The 21,647-nt window shown below is 33.6% G+C and overlaps 1 protein-coding gene across 1 annotated transcript in view; it reads left to right on the top strand.

Annotated features, from left to right (window-relative positions):
* The window catches only part of SEC23A (SEC23 homolog A, COPII coat complex component), an 81,361-nt gene that overhangs the window by 49,569 nt on the left and 10,145 nt on the right, over window positions 1–21,647 (top strand). The window contains exons 13-19 of the mRNA XM_074213421.1: window positions 2,139–2,245; window positions 4,999–5,152; window positions 6,553–6,630; window positions 7,545–7,706; window positions 10,355–10,441; window positions 13,441–13,596; window positions 19,314–19,379. Of these exons, the coding sequence (XP_074069522.1) occupies window positions 2,139–2,245; window positions 4,999–5,152; window positions 6,553–6,630; window positions 7,545–7,706; window positions 10,355–10,441; window positions 13,441–13,596; window positions 19,314–19,379 (810 nt within the window). The remainder of the gene's footprint in view (window positions 1–2,138; window positions 2,246–4,998; window positions 5,153–6,552; window positions 6,631–7,544; window positions 7,707–10,354; window positions 10,442–13,440; window positions 13,597–19,313; window positions 19,380–21,647) is intronic.

Genomic DNA, 21,647 nt, shown 5'->3' with positions numbered 1-21,647 from the left:
AATACTTAATTTAGCCGTAAATTGAGTTTTCTTTAGCAATTTAAAGGTCAGTGTACACAGTAATATTAATGATTAATAATGATATCATTAAAGATAATGATTGTCAACATAATGTAACCAAATGCTTTTCACATATTTTTCACAACACTTATATATGAATTATCTTATTTTGCTCTTCCTACAACTCTCTTGAGATTGGTAGGGTGAATGTGATTGTCTTCATTTTATACATAGGAAATTAGCACTGAGAGAAATGAAATGATTTTTGTCAAACAGTGAGGAGTGGGACTTGTCTCAGGATTTAGATCGTTTGGATCTTAAGTCAATCCTCTTTACATTACATTCTCTTTCTCTTTGAAGAAATCTCTTGAAAGACATGTCTTTTCTTCTTTGAAGACTTATTTAATGTTAATATCTTTGAATTTATGATAATAGGATATTCAAAGGTCTCATGAGCAAATGGCTGAATTATGCAATATCTTTTTGGAAAATGACTATAATTAGTCTTCATTTAAAATAAGCTATGTATCACCTTAAGAATTTAGTGAAAACCTAAAAAAATATAAAAGAATTTAGTGGATTTTTTTGTCTTAAATATTTTGTTTTTGCCTCTCTTTATTTTTTTTAATCAAGGCAGCGTGGTTAAATGGCTTGCCCAAGGCCACACAGCTAGGTAATTATTAAGTGTCTGAGGTTGGATTTGAACCCAGGTACTCCTGACTCCAAGGCTGGTGTTCTATTCACTGTACCACCTAGCTGCCCCTTGCCTCTCTTTAGATGGACTATTTGTTTTGTGTTTATTTTTCTCATTTTTAATTGGTAGATTCTAGTAAGATGGTTGTTTCTATTTTTGCTTGTATATCTTTTATTTTAGTTTGATTTTGTTATTTGTCTCTACTGATGTTCGATTCTGATACCTCATGGTGGCATGGGGGAGTCTGAATGGCTATTCCAGTAATCTCTGAAAGGTTGTAGCTAAGAAGACTTTGAATTAGGCTTATTTATGTACATAATATTTAATATTTCTTCTTTAGCTTCTGTATTACCTATCTTCTCCAGGATTGTTGTGGAGTTTAGATAGAGAAAATAGGTGAAGTGATGGAAAGGCTTAAAGTGATATGGGTATATCTCCTATTTATCATTTATACAAAATAACTAGAGGGCTGGTTTTCTTTTTGTTTTGTTTTGTCTTCAGTTCATAATGATTTATGGTAGATGATGTGTAGAGAATAATACTCTGCAATGCCAATACTATTTGACTTGACAGGCTGTTTAATTTTATGAACTTATTTACAAGATTCTAATTTATTATTGTAGAAAATATTTACTTTTAATTACTATTGATTGAATGTGTATTTGCTCATTGATTCCTACCCTTTAAGAACTTAAATTTTAATATTATTCATCATCTGTTTTATATATATATATATATATATACTCCTTTTTTGCTTACATATGTGTATAATAAATATAATCAAAATAGTAGTACCAGTATATTCATGACATATATTGATATATACAAACTCACATATATAAATATATACAGATAGACATATATTTATATTTCTTTGTTTAAATATATCTACATATATACTGATATTGCTTTCTTGATTAAATACACGTAATCAACAGAGCAGTTGTGTGAATTAAATTTTATTATATCTATGTATATGTGATAATATTTTTTATCTCTGGCAAAACCTCTCTCCTTGTTCATTAGCTGAGCATTGGTTAAAATCTTCATTGTTGAATCTCTTCAGTTCCTGCTTCTGCACTTGAACTTTATTCCTGAATACCATTCTATCCTGACTGCATTGGCCTTCCCACTCCTCTTCCTTTTTCTTATCTTTTTCATTTCTGTCTGCTACCCTTCCTATTTTCAGTCTCTTCTTATTTGATTTATATGGTAGATTCTATTGAATTCATAATGACAGCTTTCTTTTGCTTTTTATCACTTATTCTTCCCCTTTCTTTACCTGTTTATTCTTTTCATATCTGCTCAAATGCCTAACTCCTTTTTATTGACCCTGCAAAATGACATACAGATTCAATTTAGAATGGATTTTGACAGTAGTAGAATTTTGTGGTTGAGAGATGATAATTCAACTTTTTCTGAATTTTTTTCTTTCTAAATTTAGCATAATGCTCCAATTCCTCAAGGTGGCCGTGGTGCTATCCAATTTGTGACTCAGTACCAGCATTCAAGTGGACAAAGACGTATCAGAGTAACCACAGTGGCTAGGAAGTAAGTTATGTGCTGCTTTTTTTTTTTTTTTTTGAGAAATTTAACTTAAATTAAAATGTTGGTCATGCATGTTTCCAAACTGACTTCCCATGCTTTGATGACTAAACTTAGAATAAATAGTCTTTTTGACAAACAGCATTGTTTTCATTATTTGTCCAAATTATATGATAAACTTGTCCATTAGAATTACAATGAGCAGTTAGCAATTTAAATTGAAATTTCAGCAGACACTTTTTACTTCCTTTCTTGGAGAAGAAAATGTAAAATGGATTTGAAATTGTTATATTTATATTTTTTATATTTATAATTTTTATCTGATAAAGATGTAGTTGCTGTCTTGATAAGTAATAAACCTAAAAAATATTAGAGAAGTTGTAGGGTAGAATTTTAGCTGTATACTGGCTATATTTTATATATTTTAATGTAGAAAGAATCCTAAACTTCAAATTAAGGACCTGGATCTGAATCTCCTACTTCTTATGTGACCTTAAAAGTTAGTATAATGTCTGGATTTGGTTTCTGGGCTGTCATTTTCTGTTTCTACAAGACAGTCAGGTGGTACAGTGGATTGAGATTTGGACATAGTCAAAAAGTCCTGAGTTCAAATTTGAGTCCAGACACAAATCTTTTGACCCTAAGCAAGTCATTTAACTTTTCTTTGCTTCAGTTTCCTCATCTATAAAAGAGAATAAAAGTAGCAACCATGTCTTAGGGTTGTCATGAAGATGAAATGAGAAAATATGTTTAAGTGCTTTGGGAACTATAAAGCTCTGTTATAAATGTTAGTAATGATAATGATGGTAAAATTATTACCTGGGAAGATTTGGACTACTTGACCTCTCTGAGACTCAGTTTATGCCTCAATGGAATGAGGAAATTGAAGTAACTGATGTTTCTAACTTGTTTAAAGTCACAGATATTGTATATGCCAGAGACTAGACTGGCTAAAATAGTTTCTTCTACATTATCACACTGTTCATCATTTTAAATAAATTTTGATTACTTATATAAAATAATCTTTAACTTAAACATTCATTATTATCTATTTGATAATTTGATAATTCTGTTAATAAAATATTTAGCATATTCAATTAATTGAAATCAATCAGTCAACAAATATTATGCCCCTGGGGCAACTAGGTGAAAGTACTGGTCCTGGAGTCAGGAGGACCTGAGTTCAAATTCTGCCTCAGACACTTAATATTTGCTTAGTTGTGTGATTTTGGGCATGTCGCTTAACACCATTGCCTTGCAAAAATCCCCCCAAACAAACAAGTATGATGCACCTGCTATGTGCTAGACCCTGTACTAGGAACTAGAAATATAAATATGGTAAATTCTTGCTCACTAGAGTTTACATACCAATGGAAGAAACGACAGTGATGTATATAAGAATATATAAAGTATAAAGAGATAACTAGAAATAAATTTGAAATAATTAAATACATGACAATTTGTATTCAGTAGTCATTTCTTTCCCTTTTCTTTGTGTGACATTCTTTTTTCTTCCAATCCTTCTGGGCCTTTTTCTTCTTGGTTTTCAGAATTTTTCTTGGTCTTCTGACTCCAAATTGAAACTAGTCTCAGAGGGAAAGCTCTAAGATTACAGAGGATCAAGGAAGGCTTCTTTTTTTTTTTTTTTGCAAGGCAAATGGGGTTAAGTGATTTGCCCAAGGCCACACAGGTAATTACTAAGTGTCTGAGCCTGGATTTGAACTCAGGTCCTCCTGACTCCAGGGCTGGTGCTGTGTCCACTATGCCACCTAGCTGCCCAGCTAACAAAGGCTTCTTGCAGAAGATGAGACTTGAATGAAGTCAGGAAAGCTAGGAATTAGAGATGAAAAGGAAGAGAATTCTGGGCCTGTCCTGGGGGAGAGAAAATGTTCAGAGTCAAAAGATGGAGTATTAGATTCTAGGAAAAGATAACTGACCTAGAAAACCAGCATCATTGGACAGCAAAGTATATAGAAGGGGTAGTGAAGACTGGAAACTTTCATAATTAGGTTGTTAAGGACCTTACAAACCAAACCAAGGCTTTGTCTTAAAGGATTACTAGAATAACAACTTATGGTGATCTGAAGGAAGAATACTCTGTGTAGTAGAAACAATAGGCAAAGGTGTTGAGGTAGGAAAGGTTGAGAGTAGGTGAGACATGTTGAATAATTCAAATTTATTGGAATGTATATGAAATTGTATATGGAGATATATGTGAAGATGGAACACTAGGTTCTAGTGTTGAATAATAGGCCAGAGTTTCTTCTTTATTTGGTAGACAATAGGAGACCCTTGTAAATAATTTTCAAAATTTTGGGCCATAAAATGTTTATTTCTCCATGGCTAATTTACCAGTATCACTTTGATTTTCATGTAGCTTTCCTTTTTTCCTTTTCTAGGGTTATTCCACTATGATGAAAATAGGTGGGGCGGCTAGGTGGCACAGTGAATAGAGCACCGGCCTTGGAGTCAGGAGTACCTGGGTTCAAATCTGACCTGAGACAATAATTACCTAGCCATGTGGCCTTGGGCAAGCCACTTAGCCCCATTGCCTTGAAAAATCTACAAAAAAAAAAATAGGTGGTAAAAGCATACCTGTACTGCTGGAGATATTTTACCTGAAAACTTAAAAACAAGTTATTTATTGCTGTTGAAGTGATATTTTCATTTTCTTTTTAATTTATTTCTCTGAAATAACCATTGATCAAATTATTAATGTATTAATAGAGCATTATTACTGTGTTTCTTTTTGTTTTTAGCTGGGCAGATGCTCAAACCCAAATACAAAACATTGCTGCTTCTTTTGATCAGGAGGCAGCTGCCATTCTTATGGCCAGATTGGCAGTGTATAGGGCAGAGACCGAGGAAGGTCCAGATGTGCTCAGATGGCTTGATAGACAACTCATTCGCTTGGTAAGAACAAAAATCTTGTATAGTCTTAAATGTTTCAATTTTTTTTTATAGAGCTGAACAGTTAGTTTATGTTTCTAATGATACTGTGAAAAATCACCTTGAAATTGCTTCAAAGACACTGAAGTAGTTGAGATTGGGAAAGAATAATTCAGGAACAAAAACCATAGATTATGCTTCTGTACTTACTATCATAAATAATACATTAATTAATAACCCAGTAAATTTTTTTTAGGTTTTTTTTTTGCAAGGCAAATGGGGTTAAGTGGCTTGCCCAGGGCCACATAGCTAGGTAATTATTAAGTGTATGAGACCGGATTTGAACCCAGGTACTCCTGACTCCAAGGCTGGTGCTTTATCCATTACGCCACCTAGCTGCCCCACCTGTGAAGATGAAAAGACAAGATGTGATAACTGATTGGATGAGGTAGCAAGGATGACCAACATCTAAGTAATAAAGCCTAAGTGACTTGAAGAATTGTGGTGCACTTAGAAGTGATACGGAGACAAAATGATTTTTGAAGATAAATAATTCAGTTTTAGAGGGCTTGAGTTTAAGATCAGAACCCAGTATGATTACATAGGTAGAATCCAAGGTTTTAGTTGGTAAGAGATGAGAATAATAGTTAAAGAAGAGGGTGCATAAGGAAGTGGTGTGGAGAATGAGCTGAAAAGTATTAGAAAGAGATGGGTTTGAAATCAGAAAACTTTTGTTCAAATCCAATCTCTGACACTTTAATACCTTTGTGACTTTCAGCAGTTTATTTAAATTCTCTAGATCTCAGTTTCCACCTCTATAAAATAGATTTGAAATCTAAAATCTTGTATGACTCTAAATCCATGATCATGCATTCTAAATATTTATTGTAACCATGTCAATTTTGTCTATGCAAAACCTTTTTTTTGTTTTATGTAAACCAGGATTATCTACTTCATCTTGAATGATCATTTCTATCACTTGATTAGTTAAGAATTTTCCTTCTCTCTCTCTGTATTTGTTTAGAGTTCCTCATTCTGTTGTCTCATTTTTTTATGATGCAAGTTTTTATTTTTAATGACATTTGCAAGTTTGGAGCTTACTGTTATATATACTACAAAAATTAGTGTAAACCAATTTTGCTTTCTGGTCTTGTAATATGGGTAGTATTTATAACTAGAGTGAGTGTGTAGTTGATTCTTATTATAGTTGCCTCATATTCATAAAAGGACAAAGCAAAAGAATATTTTAGGTGAAAGGTTAAAAGTCTTATAAATTAAGTGGTAAGTAATATTTCAGTTTTTAGAATTTCAACCCTTTGTAAATAAGTCAATACATATGCTTATTTTTATTTTTTACCTCAAGAAAAACATGTTTTTAGCAATGCAATGAAGTACTTTACTAATTTGGATTATATTTTGTCCAGTGTCAGAAATTTGGAGAGTATCACAAAGATGATCCAAGTTCATTCAGATTTTCGGAAACCTTCTCCCTTTACCCACAGGTGAGAATATAACAGACACATTTATTACAATTATTATAGAATTTCAGTTCCATTATTCTTATGTTTTTATTCTATTAGTCTGGATTGGTGGTTTCTGTTTAGTTGTTCAAGAACCCTTTGGAGGTTTCAGATAATGATCTATGGAGTTTGTGCTTAAAATTCTTTAATGATACTTTAAGTAATAAGTAATTGCCTAATTGTTATAGATATATTTTTATGTATACAATTTACCTCCCTCTTCAGGTTCCTAGGGCATTTTTTTGTTGTTGATGGAAATGGGTTTGAATTGGGAAGAAACATTGGGAACCACTCAACTAGATGTTATTTGTGTGGAAGGAATTTGCTAAATTTATACTATAGAAATTCTCTAAATAATTCAATTGCATTAAATTGAATAGAAATTAATCAGCTTCCTATCAATAGTGAGATGGTTGATTGACTATTTTATCCATATAAATTGTATTTTTTTAATCATCACTGTAGTAAAGTAGTTTGATTGCATTTTGTGGTCCATCAGTGTCACATTGCATTTTAATCTCTAACCTGAAACATTGGCCTTACCTAAATTAGGCCCTGACTTAGAATATCTAATAAGTATATTGTTTAGGAGAAACTAGACTTCTGAGTAGAAAAAAAATTGATTTTAATTCATTGACTTTTACTTTTATTGTTAATGAGTAGTAAAAAGATTCAAGACAGAAAACCCCAAGAGAAGAAGAGAGAAAAAGCCTGAGTATTCAGCCTTAGACTAATTTAGTACTGAGGGAGGAAATTAATATATATTCTTTGTTAATTCATATTAGTTTATAGTGAATTTCATACTTTATTAAGGTCATATTTTAGTGAATTTGTAGTATATGAAAAAATATGAGCAACATACGATGTAAAATAATCCAATATGTTTTAATTTGTAGTTTATGTTCCATTTACGAAGATCTCCTTTCTTGCAAGTTTTTAACAATAGTCCTGATGAGAGTTCTTATTATCGTCATCATTTTATGCGTCAAGATCTGACCCAGTCATTAATCATGATTCAGCCTATTCTCTATGCCTACTCGTTTAGTGGACCTCCAGAGGTAAAAAAAATAGTGATGATATTCTTGTTCATAATATTTGATACTGGAAAGAATTCTATTAAGTTTCTAGTTTAATCCTTGAATTATTTTCTTTTGCTATTTTAATAGATATTTTTTGTTTTGATAAGATTTTATTTAATATTTTTGCATCTATATTCATCAGAGAGATAGGTCTGTAATTTTCTTTCTCTGTTTTAACTCTTCCTGGTTAAGGTATCAGCACCATATTGGTGTCATAGAAAGAGGCAGAGTTCTGTCTTCACCTGTTTTTCCAAAGAGTTTATATAGAATTGGAACCAGTTGATCCTTAAATGTTTGATAGAATTCACTTGTGAATCCATCTGTCCCTGGAGATTTTTTCTTAGGGAGTTCAATGATGGCTTATTGAATTTCTTTTCCTGAGATAGGGTTGTGTAGGTATTTAATCTCCTCTTCATTTAACCTGGGCAACTTATATTTTTGTAAATATTCATCCATTTCACTGTCATATTTATTGACACAGAGTTGGGCAAAATAATTTGGAGTTATTACTTTAATTTCCTCCTTATTGGTGGTGAGTTCACCTTTTTCATTTATGATACTAGCAATTTGTTTTTTTCTTTATTTTTTTAATCAGAGGCTTATCAATTTTATTGATTTTTTTTCATAAAACCAAATCTTGGTTTTATTAATTCAGTAATTTTTGCTTTTTATTTTATTAATTTCTCCTTTAATTTTTAGAATTTCTAATTTGGTATTTAATTGGGGTTTTTTAATTTGTTCTTTTATTTTTTAACTGCATATTTAGTTCATTGATTTCCTCTTTATCTAATTTATTAATGTAAGCATTTAAAGATACAATATATCCCCTGACTCCACCTTGTGTATATCCCATAAGTTTGGGTATGTTGTTTCATTATTGTCATTATCTAGGATGAAATAAAATTAATTCTTTCTATAATTTCCTGTTTGATCTTTAAAATGAGGTCATTTAGGGGTGGCTAGGTGGCGCAGTGATAGAGCACTGGCCCTGGAGTTAGGAGTACTTGAGTTCAAATCTGGTCTCAGACACTTAATAATAATTACCTAGCTTTGTGGCCCTGGGCAAGCCACTTAACCCCATTGCCTTGCAAAAAACTAAAAAAGAAATGAGGTTATTTAGTTTCCAATTAGTTTTGCATTATAAGTATCTGCATCCTTATTGCATTATGATCTGAGAAAGATGTATTCAATATTTCTGCCTTTCTGCCACTGATCATTAGGTTTTTATGCTCTAGTATATGGTCAGTTTTTGTGTAAGTGCCATGTACTACAGAAAAAAAGTATTCCTTTCTATCCCCATTCAATTTCCTCATAAGTTTATCATATCTAAGTTTTCTAACAATCCATTTATCTCCTTAACTTCTTATTTTATGATTAGATTTATCTAAATCTGAGAGTGGGAGGTTGAGTTCTCCCACTAGTATTTTGCTGTCTATGTCTTCCTGTAGCTCTTTCAACTTCTCCTCTAAGAATTTGGATGCTGTACCATTGGGTGCATACATATTTAGTATTGAAATTACTTTATTGTCTATGGTACCTTTTAGGAGGATATAGTTTTCTTCCTTATCTCTTTTAATGCTATCTGTTTTTGCAGTTGCTTTTAGTAAATATTTTTGAAAAGCAAAAAAAAACCCTTGAATTCTATTAAATTCAAAAAAACTTCCAAATAAAATACTATATAAGGCATGCTAGTAATCAGAAGCCACATTGGAGTAAACATCTTAGAATAATAAAATAATTTAACTGCAAACGAGTTTGAGAAGAATATTTGAATCCTGTTATTTTCATGCAAATTAATAGGCAACCATTTAATCTCTCTTAAAAATTTGATTTTTCCCTTTAAAAATCTCCTGGTGGGATAGAGATTCCTGTGTAACCTTGGATAAGTCACTTCCCCTCACAGGACCTTAGTAAAATGAGGGATTTGGATTAGATCCTAACTCCTAGATCTGAATCTATGAATGCCTTATATTTAACTAACATGCTATTTCTTAAGTAATTAAATATTTCTTAAAATCTGGGGCAGCTCAGTGGCACAGTAGGATAGAATGCTGGCTTGGAGTCTGGAGGACAGGAGTTTGAATCCAGCCTCAGACACTTGACTATTACTAGATGTGTGACCTTGGGCAAATCACTTAACCATCTCCAGTTGGCTTGATTCATATTTAGCCTCTTGACTCAGATGACTCTGGAGGAAAAAGTGAGGCTGGTGAATTAGCACAGCACCCCCTCTCTTAAATCCAATTCATGTGCTTGTCATGGCATCACCTCCCTGATGGCTTGGTCCCTTCAAAAATGAAGGACAAACATTATTGTTATTATTTCTTAAACAATATTTTCATGTACATGGCATCATTTGATTCTTATAACTGAGTGTATTTGAACAATTAAATTGATACAGTATGATTTTGATAATGTTTCATTGACTGCATATTCTTTTTGTAGTTTTTAATAGTTTTTTCATGAGTTCAGAAATTTTATACAAGCCAAATTAGACAATGTCTTTATGAGTTACGAAAGAATTTATACACTGTCTTGGAAAAATTGTCCCTGCATATGAGTAAATTAATTTGTTGTTTTTTTCTGTTCCTTCTCTTCTCTGCCTTCCCTTTTTTCCTTCATTTTAGCCTGTTCTTCTTGATAGCAGCAGCATCCTTGCAGATCGTATTCTTCTGATGGACACCTTCTTCCAGATTTTGATTTATCATGGGGAGGTAAGATTTCATTAATTTTAAATTAAATCACATCTGCTTGCACATGATTTTTTTTTAAAAGAAAATTGGTGTGTGCTATACAAAACTGTAGATTTAGGTCTCTTTTTGATAAACTTTGACTTTCTTTTAATAATAATCTAAGATTTGTCTAAAAATTCCTACCAATTTTTAGATTCAGTTTACAACGTGACACATAACTTTTATTCTAATTAAACATATGTGGGAGCAATAGAGGTGAAATCCATTTCTCACCACTTATACCTGCTGATATTATTGTGAGGGGTTCAGTTTGCCTTTTTTGAAAAGACAGTAATTTACATTTAATTGTCTCAAATAACCCTTTAACCATAGTAAGAACTACGTGGCTATCTAACTAGATGGCTAATATTTACTGCTCAGGGACTTGAGGTGAATGTTTTAAGGGGAAAATCACTTCTTCAGCTATTTTCAGGGCATAAGCAGTTCCTGATTCCACTTGATATTAAATGTCTTGCTAAAGGTATCTGTTTGAATCGCAGTATATCAGTCAGGATTTTCTAACTCTTAATAAGTGTTACTTTATAACAGCTTCTAATTTGCACTTTGATAAGTAAAACTTTTGTAAATAATGTTTGGGTCAAGAAGGACTTATTGTTATTTTAGTTTGTTTCTTCTTCTTAAGGCAACTTGACCTATGCTGAAAGAAGAAATTGGATATATGGTTGATAATATCTTGTACTTTTTTTAAGAAATGTTTACATGTAAAATCATATTAAGTGAACTTGAGTTTAGGATTATTGATCTATAAAATTAAAAAATCTGAGCTCTAAACTACCAAGCTATATTCAACTCTAGGTGACTCACTAAGTTTACAGGGTATTTTGAATACTTGGAAGGAAACTATATTACAGTCATTACTTGAAAGCATGTAGTAGTTGTAGCTAATTAAAAGGCATACAGTAATGTAGCTAATTAAAAACAATTCCATTTTTGTTTTGAGTTAAATAGTTTTTGCCCATACAACTTCCTCCTAACATGTTTCCCCCTAAACTAGTATTAAAATGAATTTGCATTCCCTAAATATATATTGACTGGTTGTGGGGAGAGAAAGAGAGATGTGGTGTGTTTTAGGGAAAACAGAATTGACAGAGTGGTAGCCATTGGGTAGTTCTCTGACAATTGGATCTCAATGAAAAAATCTAGTTAGTCTCAGTTCTCTATTTTTTTGAAAGATTCTATTTATTTTGAATTTTATAATTTTCCTCTTAATCTTGCTTCCCTCCCCCCACCCCCACAGAAGGCAGTTTGCTAGTCTTTATATTGTTTCCATGGTATGCATTGTTCTAAGCTGAATGTGATGAGAGAGAAGTCATATCCTTAAGGAAAAAACATAAAGAATGATATATAGTAGAATTACATAATAAGATAACATTTTTTTTAAAATTAAAGGTAATTGTTCAAACTCCACAATTCTTTCTCAGGATACAGATGGCATTCTCCATTGGAGATATCTCAAAATTGTGACTGATTGTTACCCTGCTGGTATGAGCAAGTTCATTAAGATTGATCATCACCCCCATGTTGCTGTTAGGGTGTAGTGTTTTTCTTGTTCTGCTCATCTCACTCAGCATCAGTTCATGCAAATCCTTCCAGGCTTCCCATCCTTCCTGGTTTCTAATTGAATGATAGTGTCCCATCACATACATACATATACCACAGTTCATTAAGCCATTCCTCAATTGATGGATATTCACTCAATTTCAAATTCCTTGCCACCACAAACAAAGCTGCTATGAATATTTTTGTACAGGTGATGTTTTTACCCTTTTTCATAATCTCTTTTAGGGTATAGACCAGAGCTCTATATTTTTTAAAGTTTCATAGATCAAAGGTGTGAGATATGCAGGTAGCAACATTTCTTGAGTATAACCTGCATCAGATTAAAATGCAATTGGGAAATATTTTGCGAAATAAATTAAAATGAAATAACAGTTAATGTTAGGCTGTGATTTTCTAAGGCAACACATGCCTGCAAGAGATCCTTATGTATGGTTCACTAACTCCTATTTCCATTTGAGTTTTATTCCAGATGATCCTAACTTTACCCCCAGATTGGGACTTTTGAACACCATTTTAATTTTGTCATAGTCAAAATGATCCTTCAGGAACTTAAGTTTTTGTGATGATGATAGTGAGAATGACATTCTTCAAGGGGAATACTAGCAATTGAGCTTTTCTTTTATTGTTTTTTGGCTTAAAGTACCTGGGAAACTTCTCATAAAATATTCTTTCCAAGTTAAGAATAAGGAAATGGGGGCAGCTAGGTGGCACAGTGTATAGAGCACTGGCCCTGGAGTCAGGAGGACCTGAGCTCAGATTCAGCCTCAGATACTTAATAATTACTAGCTGTGTGACCTTGGGCAAGTCACTTAAACCTACTGCCTTAAATAAATAAAAAAAATTTTAAAAAAGAAAAAGGAAATAATCCTTCTGCAAAAAGACATTGAACTTAAATTATTTTAGTTTTATAAATACTACTTTAGTCAAAGAGGTAGGGGGATTTGAGAAGTCTAGTCTGTTTTGTTCCTTATTTTGTGCTTAATTAGAGAAGAAACTTCAGAACTTTCTATTTTGATTTATTCTGTGAACTTTTATTTAGTATCATGGACTTTTCTGGCAGTGTGCCTAAGGACCATTTTTCAGAATAAGGTTTTGATTAAAATAAAATGCATAGAAACGGAAAGAAATCCAATTATATTGAATTAGAATTATCAGAATACTAAAAAAAAGGCAAAAAAACAAAGTTCACAGATGCCAGGTTAAGAAGCTTTGTTTTTGGAACTGGACCTTAAAAATTTTCACAAACTTAGATAGAGGTATATGGTCTCATAAGTAGTTGTTAAATTTTTCCTGTTGTCTTTTCTAAGGTTGTTTCCCTTGAACATTCTCTTCTCCTTGAGAATATTTGATGCACCAGAAATGAAAAATGAAAATTCATACTGGTTTTTTTTTTCACTTAGACCATAGCACAGTGGCGCAAATCAGGCTACCAAGACATGCCAGAATATGAAAATTTCCGCCATCTTCTGCAAGCTCCGGTAGATGATGCCCAAGAAATTCTCCATTCCAGATTTCCAATGCCACGGTACATTGATACAGAACATGGAGGCAGCCAGGTAAATAGTTTGATTTTATAGGTATATCTCTTTATAGGATTGCTCCTTTTTTAATTTAATTTTTTTCAATTAGCAAAAAATAATTTTCTCTTCCTCTACCTACTTTCATTGGGAGAAAAAAAGGAAAAGGACAACCCTTCTAAGAAAAGTAGTCTAATTCTGCATTTGGAATACAATGATTGTATTTTTGGAGGTGTTTCATCATCTTCATCTAGAAGTGTGGTTCTTCACTCCACTGATCATTGTTCTTAATATTCCAAAGTTTTTTTACAGTGATGGTAGTGTATAAATTGTTCTCTGATTCTTGTCACTTTCTTCTTCAGTTTATATATGCTTTCTCAGATTTCTCTGAAACAGTCCCTTTTTTAATTTTTTTTTAAGATTTTATTTTGGGGTTTTACAATTTTTCTCCTAATCTTACTTCTCACCCCCCACCCCACACAGAAGGCATTTTGTCAGTCTTTACATTGTTTCCATGGTATATATTGATCCAAATTGAGTGTGATGAGAAATCATATCCTTAAGGAAGAAACAAAGTATAAGAGATAGCAAGATCAGACAATAAGATAACCATTTTTTTCCCCCTAAATTTAAAGTAATAATCTTTGGACTTTGTTCAAACTCCACAGTTCTTTCTCTGGATACAGATGGTATTCTCCTTTGCAGACAGCCCCAAATTGTCCCTGATTGTTGCACTGATGGAATGAGTGAGTCTATCAAGGTTGAACATCACTCCCATGTTGCTGTTAGGGTGTATAGTGTTTTTCTGGTTCTGCTCATCTCACTCAGCATCAGTTCATGCAAATCCCTCCAGGCTTCCCTGAATTCCCATCCCTCCTGGTTTCTAATAGAACAGTAGTATTCCATGACAGACATATACCATATTTTGCTAAGCCATTCTCCAATTGAAGGACATTTATTTATTTTCCAATTCTTTGCCACCACAAACATGGCTGCTATGAATATTTTTGTACAATTGATGTTTTTACCCTTTTTCATCATCTCTTTAGGGTGTAGACCCTGTAGTGGTACAGGCATTTTTGTTGCTCTTTGGGTGTGGTGGTTCCAAATTTCTCTCCAGAAAGGTTTGATGAGTTCACAGCTCCACCAACAATGAAATGGTGTCCCAGATATCCTGCAACCCTTCCAACATTTATCATTGTCCTTTCTGGTCATATTGGCCAATCTGAGAGGTGTGAGGTGGTACTTCAGAGAAGCTTTAATTTGCATTTCTCTAATAAGTAATGATTTAGGGCAGTTTTTCATATGACTAAGGATTGCTTTGATTTCCTCATCTGTAAATTGCCTTTGCATATACTTTGACCACTTGTCAATTGGGGAATAGTTTTTTTTTTAAATATGACTCAGTTCTCTGTATATTTTAGAAATGAGTCCTTTGTCAGAAACATTAATTGTAAAGATTATTTCCCAGTTTATTACATTTCTTTTGATCTTGGTTACAGTGGTTTTGTTTGTTCAAAAGCTTTTTAATTTACTGTAATCGAAATCATCTAGTTTGTTTTAGTGATGTTCTCCATCTCTTCCTTAGTCATAAACTGCTTCCCTTTCCATAGATCTGACAGGTAAACTAGTCCTTTATCTTCTAATTTGCTTATAAGTATTTTTTTTTTATGTCTAAATCCTGTTTCCATTTGGATCTTACCTTGGTATAGGGTGTGACGTGTTGGTCTGATCTAAGTTTCTTCCATACTAACTTCCAATTTTCCTAGCAGTTTTTGTCAGAGAAAGAGTTTTTATCCCAAATAGCTGTACTCTTTGGGTTCATCAAACAGCATATTACTATAATTGTTTCCTGCTATTGTACCTAGTCTATTCCACTGGTCCACCATTGTATTTCTTAGCTAATACCAGACAATTTTGATGACTGATGCTTCATAATATAATTTTAGATCAGGTAGGGCTAAGCCCCCTTCTTTTGCACTTTTTTTTTCATTAAATCCTTGGAAATTCTTGACTTTTTATGAGAAATCATATCCTTAAGGAAGAAACATAAATAAAAGAAATAGCAAGATCAGACAAGATATCAGGTTTTTTTTAATATAAATTAAAGGTAATAGTCTTTGGTCTTTGTTCAAAGTCCATAATTCTTTTGCTGGATCCAGATGGTATTCTCCATTGCAGATGGCCCCAAATTGTCCCTGGTTGTTGCCCTGCAGGGATGAGCAAGTCCATCAAGGTTGATCATCACCCCCAGGTTGCTGTTAGTATGTACAATGTTTTTCTGGTTCTGCTCATCTCACTCAGCATAATTACATGCAAGTCCTTCCGGGCTTCCCTGAATTCCCATCCCTCCTGGTTTCTAATAGAACAATAGTGTTCCCATGACAAACACATACCACAGTTAGCTAAGTCATTCCCCAATTGAAGAAAATTTACTTGATTTCCAATTATTTGCCACCACAAACAGGGCTGCTATGAATATTTTTGTAGAAGTGATGTTTTTACCCTTTTTTATCATCTCTTCAGGGTATAGACCCAGTAGTGGTATTGCTGGATCAAAGGGTATGCATATTTTTGTTGTCCTTTGGGCGTAGTTCCAGACTGCTCTCCGAAGGGTTGGAGGAGTTCACAACTCCACCGCCTCTTGTAATTTCTTAACAGAGCAATGATATCCCATTACATTCTTATAGCTGAATTTGTTCAGTCATTTCCAAGCCAATGAGCAGCCATTTTATTTCCCATTCTTAGTCTTTACAAAAATAAAGATCTGCCATCAATATCAGGCAGCTAGCTAGTTGGTGCAGTTGATAGTGATGAACTTTTAATTAGAAAGCCCTGAATTTAAATTGTAACTTGGACATTTATTAGCTGTTACTAGCATTAGCTGCTCAAGTCACTTAATTTTTTTCAGTTAAATGGGGATAAACTACCGCACAAGGATATTATGTGGATCAAAAAAGATAATTTAAAGTGCTTTGCAAAACTTAAAGCACTAAAATGCTAGCTATCATCATCATCATCATCATCATCATCATTTCTCTCAAGACTTTAAACCTGATCTTTAAATTCTGAATCAGCTTATTCCTTGGAATCCTTTTGATTCTTAGAAACCTAGACCTTAATTTTTAATTTCTGCATGTCTTCAAGTCCAAATTGTAGGTATTGTCCTAATCACATGGACTTCACCAAGTCCAAAATTTTAGGGTCCTACTTGGTTAGTAAGGGTTTAGTCTCTTTAAGTATTTGCCTGTGGGGAGTCTGCCTAAAGTGCTAGGATAGTTAGTTTAGCCTAGGGAAATTTCTGAGTCAGTTTACCACTTCTAGCTTATTTAAACTCAATTTGGTTAGTCTTTCTTATTATTGCCAGTAACTAAAGACAAAATGGAGTCCATTTTCTCTGGGTCACAAGGTTGGCTGATCATCCATTGAATTATTTAGACATTTGAACATTTTGACCAGCTCCCAGGCACATATTAGTGGCTAGTGGTCATTTAACCTTACATCTGGTTAGCAAATTTGAAAGTATGCTAAGAGTTAGTCTCAGGTGTTGCTGTCTAACATAATGTAGACTGTAGGATTGACAAAGGGCAACTTTCTAGAAAGGAATTGATTAATTTTTATAATCTTTGCAACTAAGAACTCCTGCTGTAGGAACAGTAAGAAAGCTAGCCCAATTTAGGACACCACTAGATCTAAAATTCTTTGAATCCTTTTCAGAAACCTGATTTATAGGTGGCTCTGTGAGCTCTCCTTTAGTAAATACTCTTCTTAGGGCTTTATGGAGCTCAGCTAATCCAAGGAGTAGTTACCAGAGATACAACTGGTCTCAAAGCCTGAAGGCACATCACTTAGACTCTACTCTTGCTAATTCCTAAAAAATGAAGTCCTTTAAAGGACTTAAAAAGGTATTAAGAGAAGGCATTAAAGCCTTCTTTTTCCTTCTGAAGTGACCTCTAAATTTATGAAACAGCAGATCACAGTGGAATATTTAAAAATTGGGGATTAAAATCTCTACTGTCAGTAGATCAGAATTGTTCATTTTAGAAGCTAGTTCCAGTGTAGAGAAGTTGACTCTTAGTTGGGTTAAAGTCTGAATCTAAACTTGTTTTTATGAGAATAAGGAGATTTTTCTTTTTTAAAATAATATATTAAAAAAAATTATATGTAAAGACAACTTTTAACATTTGTTCAAAATTTTTTTTGAGTTCCATTTTTTTTCTCCTTCCTTTTCCTCTCCTCCCCTTATAGGTCATATATCTACAATCATGTAAAGCAGATTTCTGAATTAGTCATGTTGTGAAAGAAGAACAAAGCAAAAGGGAAAAACCATATACATACACACAAAATAAAGTGGAAATAGCATACTTCTGTGCATTCAGATGCCCTCAGTTCTTTCTCTTGATGTGGATAGCATTTTTCTTCCTGTGTCCTTTGGGATTGACTTGGATTATTGTATTGCTGAGAAGAGCTAAGATAATTCATAACTGATCCTTTCACAATGTTTCTGTTCTTTGTATAAGAGAAAAGGGAGTTTTTCATGAATGTTCTCAATTTTCACACTAAAGTAAGCAGCAGGCAAGGTTGTATGTGTGGGAAAGGAGAGGTGATAGTGTTGGGAGGTTTCAAGAAAGAAGAGGTTTAGATCACATCCTGTAGGACAAGAGAGAATTAGAGAAGGAAGAATAAAAGGGCTGCTGAGCAACAATTAGAGTTCAGTTGAGATTAGATAACATAACTTTGTGTAGTGTATTCTGTTGTCTTAGTTTTGTGATTTCACCTATTAACCATCCAATAAAGCAGGAAAAATAAATAATAAGGGTAATACAGTTTACAGTGTTTGTTATGGAGTCATTTCAGTCATATCCTATTCTTTCTTTGTGACCCCTTTTGGGGTTTTCCTGGTAAAGAAAAAAAAGTCTTTTCCTCTTCCTCTAGCTCATTTTACAGATGAGGAATTGAGCAAACAGAGCTTAAGTGACTTGCCCAGGGTCACACAGCTAAGTAAGCATCTGAGGTTGGATTTAAGTGTTTGAGTCAGGATTTGAACTCATGAAGATGATCTTCCTGATTCCAAGTCCAGAGTTCTATTTACTGTACCACTTATATGCTATTTGTCTACTAAAGAAGAACAAGTCATATCTGACTTTCAAGTAGAAAGACAAAACTAGGACCTTTTAGAAGGAGTGGCAAATTCAAGGCAGTTCAGCTTGTTAACAGTATTAGTCAGTTCTGTCAAGTCACATGACCATTATTGCTCCATTTTGGAGACTTGTCAGGGAATATTTTTAAAATGGTATTACCAAGAATAGTTAAGCTATCATGTTCTTAACAATTTTCAGTTTTTTGGGGGGGGGCAATGGGGTTAAGTGACTTGCTCAGTGTCACATAGCTAAGTAAGTTTTAAGTGTCAGGGCAGTAGTCTATCCACTGTGCCACTTGGCTGTTCCCAATTTTCAGTTTTTAATAATATTTTAGAATAGTAGTAATTTTTTCCAATTGAACAACACATTTCTTTTTCTTTATGCATATGTTTGAATTTTGGGGAAAGAAAATATTTGGGAAATGGAAAATGTCTGTAAATATTGAAGAGATCTAGATCTCAGTATTATTGATTGTCATTAAAGGAAGTAAAAATAATACATCGAGAAAAACTTTTAAGTAAAAATTATCCTAGGCATTGTAAACTTACAAATTTTTCCTCTTAAGAACCTAAGAATTTTTTGTTTGATGGCATTTTTTTCATCTTTATTTTAAAGGCACGATTCCTGCTTTCAAAAGTCAATCCTTCACAGACGCATAACAATATGTATGCTTGGGGTCAGGTAAGTGTAGATAATGTATTTTTTTTTAAATCTTGTATTTTAAAAGTTTTTACATTTAGTTTAAAAAATTTTTGAGTTTCAAATTCTTTCTCCCTCTTGCATCTTCTTAAGAAATATATCAGTTATACATGTGAAGTCTTAGAAAACATATTTTTACATTTTAGCCATGTGGCAAAAAAAAATTAAAAAGAAGAAACATAAAGAAAGGGAGAAAAGTTTGCTTAAATCTGCATTTAGAATTTAGAATTTATTCTCTGGAAGTTCATTCCTTTGGAATTGTCTTGGATCATTGTATTGATCAGAGTAGCTAAGTCTTTCATATTTGATCATCCTTACAATATTGCTGTTAATATGTACATTGTTTTCTGTGTATCAATTCATTTAGGTCTTCTCGGGTTTTTATTTTAATTTTTTTATTTTGAATTTTTTACAATTTTCCCCCTAATCTTGCTTCCCTCTCCCCTGCCCCCCACCTCCCACAGAAGGAAGTCTTTTAGTCTTTACATTGTTTCTGGTATACATTGATTTCAGTTGAATATGATGAGAGAGAAATCATATCCCTAAGGAAGAAAAATAAAGTATTGTGCCTGATTGTTGCATTAATGGAATGAACCAAGTCCATCATGGTTGGTCATCAACCCCATGTTGCTGCTAGGGTACACAATGTTCCTCTGGTTCTGCTCATCTCCCTCAGCATCAGTCCATGCAAATCTTTCTGGGCTTCCCTGAATTTCCATCTCTCCTGGCTTCTAATAGAACAATAGTGTTCCATGACATACATATACCACAGTTTGCTAAGCCATTCCCCAATTGAAGGGCATTTATGTTATTTTCCAATTCTTTGCCACCACAGAGCTTCTACGAATTTTTTGTACAAGTGATTTTTTTAATACATTACTAAAATATTCTTGTTTAAGAGCAAACATAATACCCCCCTTCCCCCCCAAAATATAGACCCTCATGAGAAATAAAGTAAAGGAAAGAGAAAAAAATGTGTTTTAGTCTGTGTTCTGATACCATCAGCTCTGTCTCAGGTAGATCACATTTTTTATGATAAGTCCTTCATAAAAGTTACTTCCATATTTTTGCACTGTTGCTGCTGCTGATTATAATTCTCCCCATCCATTTCTCCCCACTACCATATATTATATTTTCTCTCTCCTTTCACTCTGTCCTTTTTCTAAAATGTGCTGTAGGGTGACTGAGTAGTACAGTGGACTGATCACTGGCCCTGGGACCAAGAGGCCCCGAGCCCACATATCACCCCTGAGACCCAGCAACCACCCAACCCCGTGGTCCTGGACAGGCCACCCAATTCCAGCCCCTTGCGAGAAGTAAAAAAAGAAAATGTGTTATATCTGACTGTTCTCTCGTATGATCTACCCTCTCCTCTATTACCCACACCCCCCCTTCCCCCTTTCCTCCCTTCTCTCCTTTTTACTCTAGATGTCTATACTCTATTGAGTGTATATGCTGTTTCCTCTCTGAGCCATTTCTGATGAGAGTGAAGGTTCCCTCATTCCCTCTTGCCTTCCCCCCTCCCATATCATTGCAAAATTCATTGTAAAACGAAGGAAAAAAAATCTTTTAATACAAAATATCTTAGTCTATTCCACCTGTCCTTTTACTTACTCCTAGTGCATTTCCCTTTTAGCCATTAATTCCATTTTTATACTATATTATATCTTCAGATTCAGCTCTCCCCTGTGCTTCATTTATAGAAGCTCCTACCTGCTCCGTTAAATGAGAAGGTTCATATGAGTATTATCAGTATCATTTTTTTGTGCAGAAATACATTGTCATTAAGTCTCTCATATTTTACCTTTTGCCTCCACTCTCTGTGCTTCACCTGAGTCCTGTATTTGAAGGTCAAACTTTCTGTTCAGCTCTGGTCATTTCAACAGGAACATTTGAAATTCCCCTGGTTCATTTAAAGTCCATCTTTTCCCCTGGAAGAGGATGTTCAGTTTTGTTGGGTAGTTGATTCTCAGTTGCATTCCAAGATCTTTTGCCTTCTGGGGTATTATGTTCCAAGCCCTATGAGCCCTTAATGTAGTTAAGTTAACGCTAAGTCCTGTGTGATCTTGACTGCAGCTCCATGTTATTTGAATTGTGTCCTTCTGGCTGCTTGTAATATTTTCTCTTTGAATTGGGAGTTCTGGAACTTGGCTACAATATTCCTGGGGATTGTTTTTTTTCGGGGGGGGGATCTCTTTCCAGAGGAAATTGGTAGATTCTCTCACTTTCTATTTTGCCCTCTGCTTCCAG

This window comes from Macrotis lagotis, chromosome 1 (assembly GCF_037893015.1).
Source record: "Macrotis lagotis isolate mMagLag1 chromosome 1, bilby.v1.9.chrom.fasta, whole genome shotgun sequence".
NCBI lineage: Eukaryota > Metazoa > Chordata > Mammalia > Peramelemorphia > Peramelidae > Macrotis > Macrotis lagotis.
Note: the sequence above shows the minus strand (reverse complement) of the source record. Positions and strands in the feature narration are given on the sequence as shown.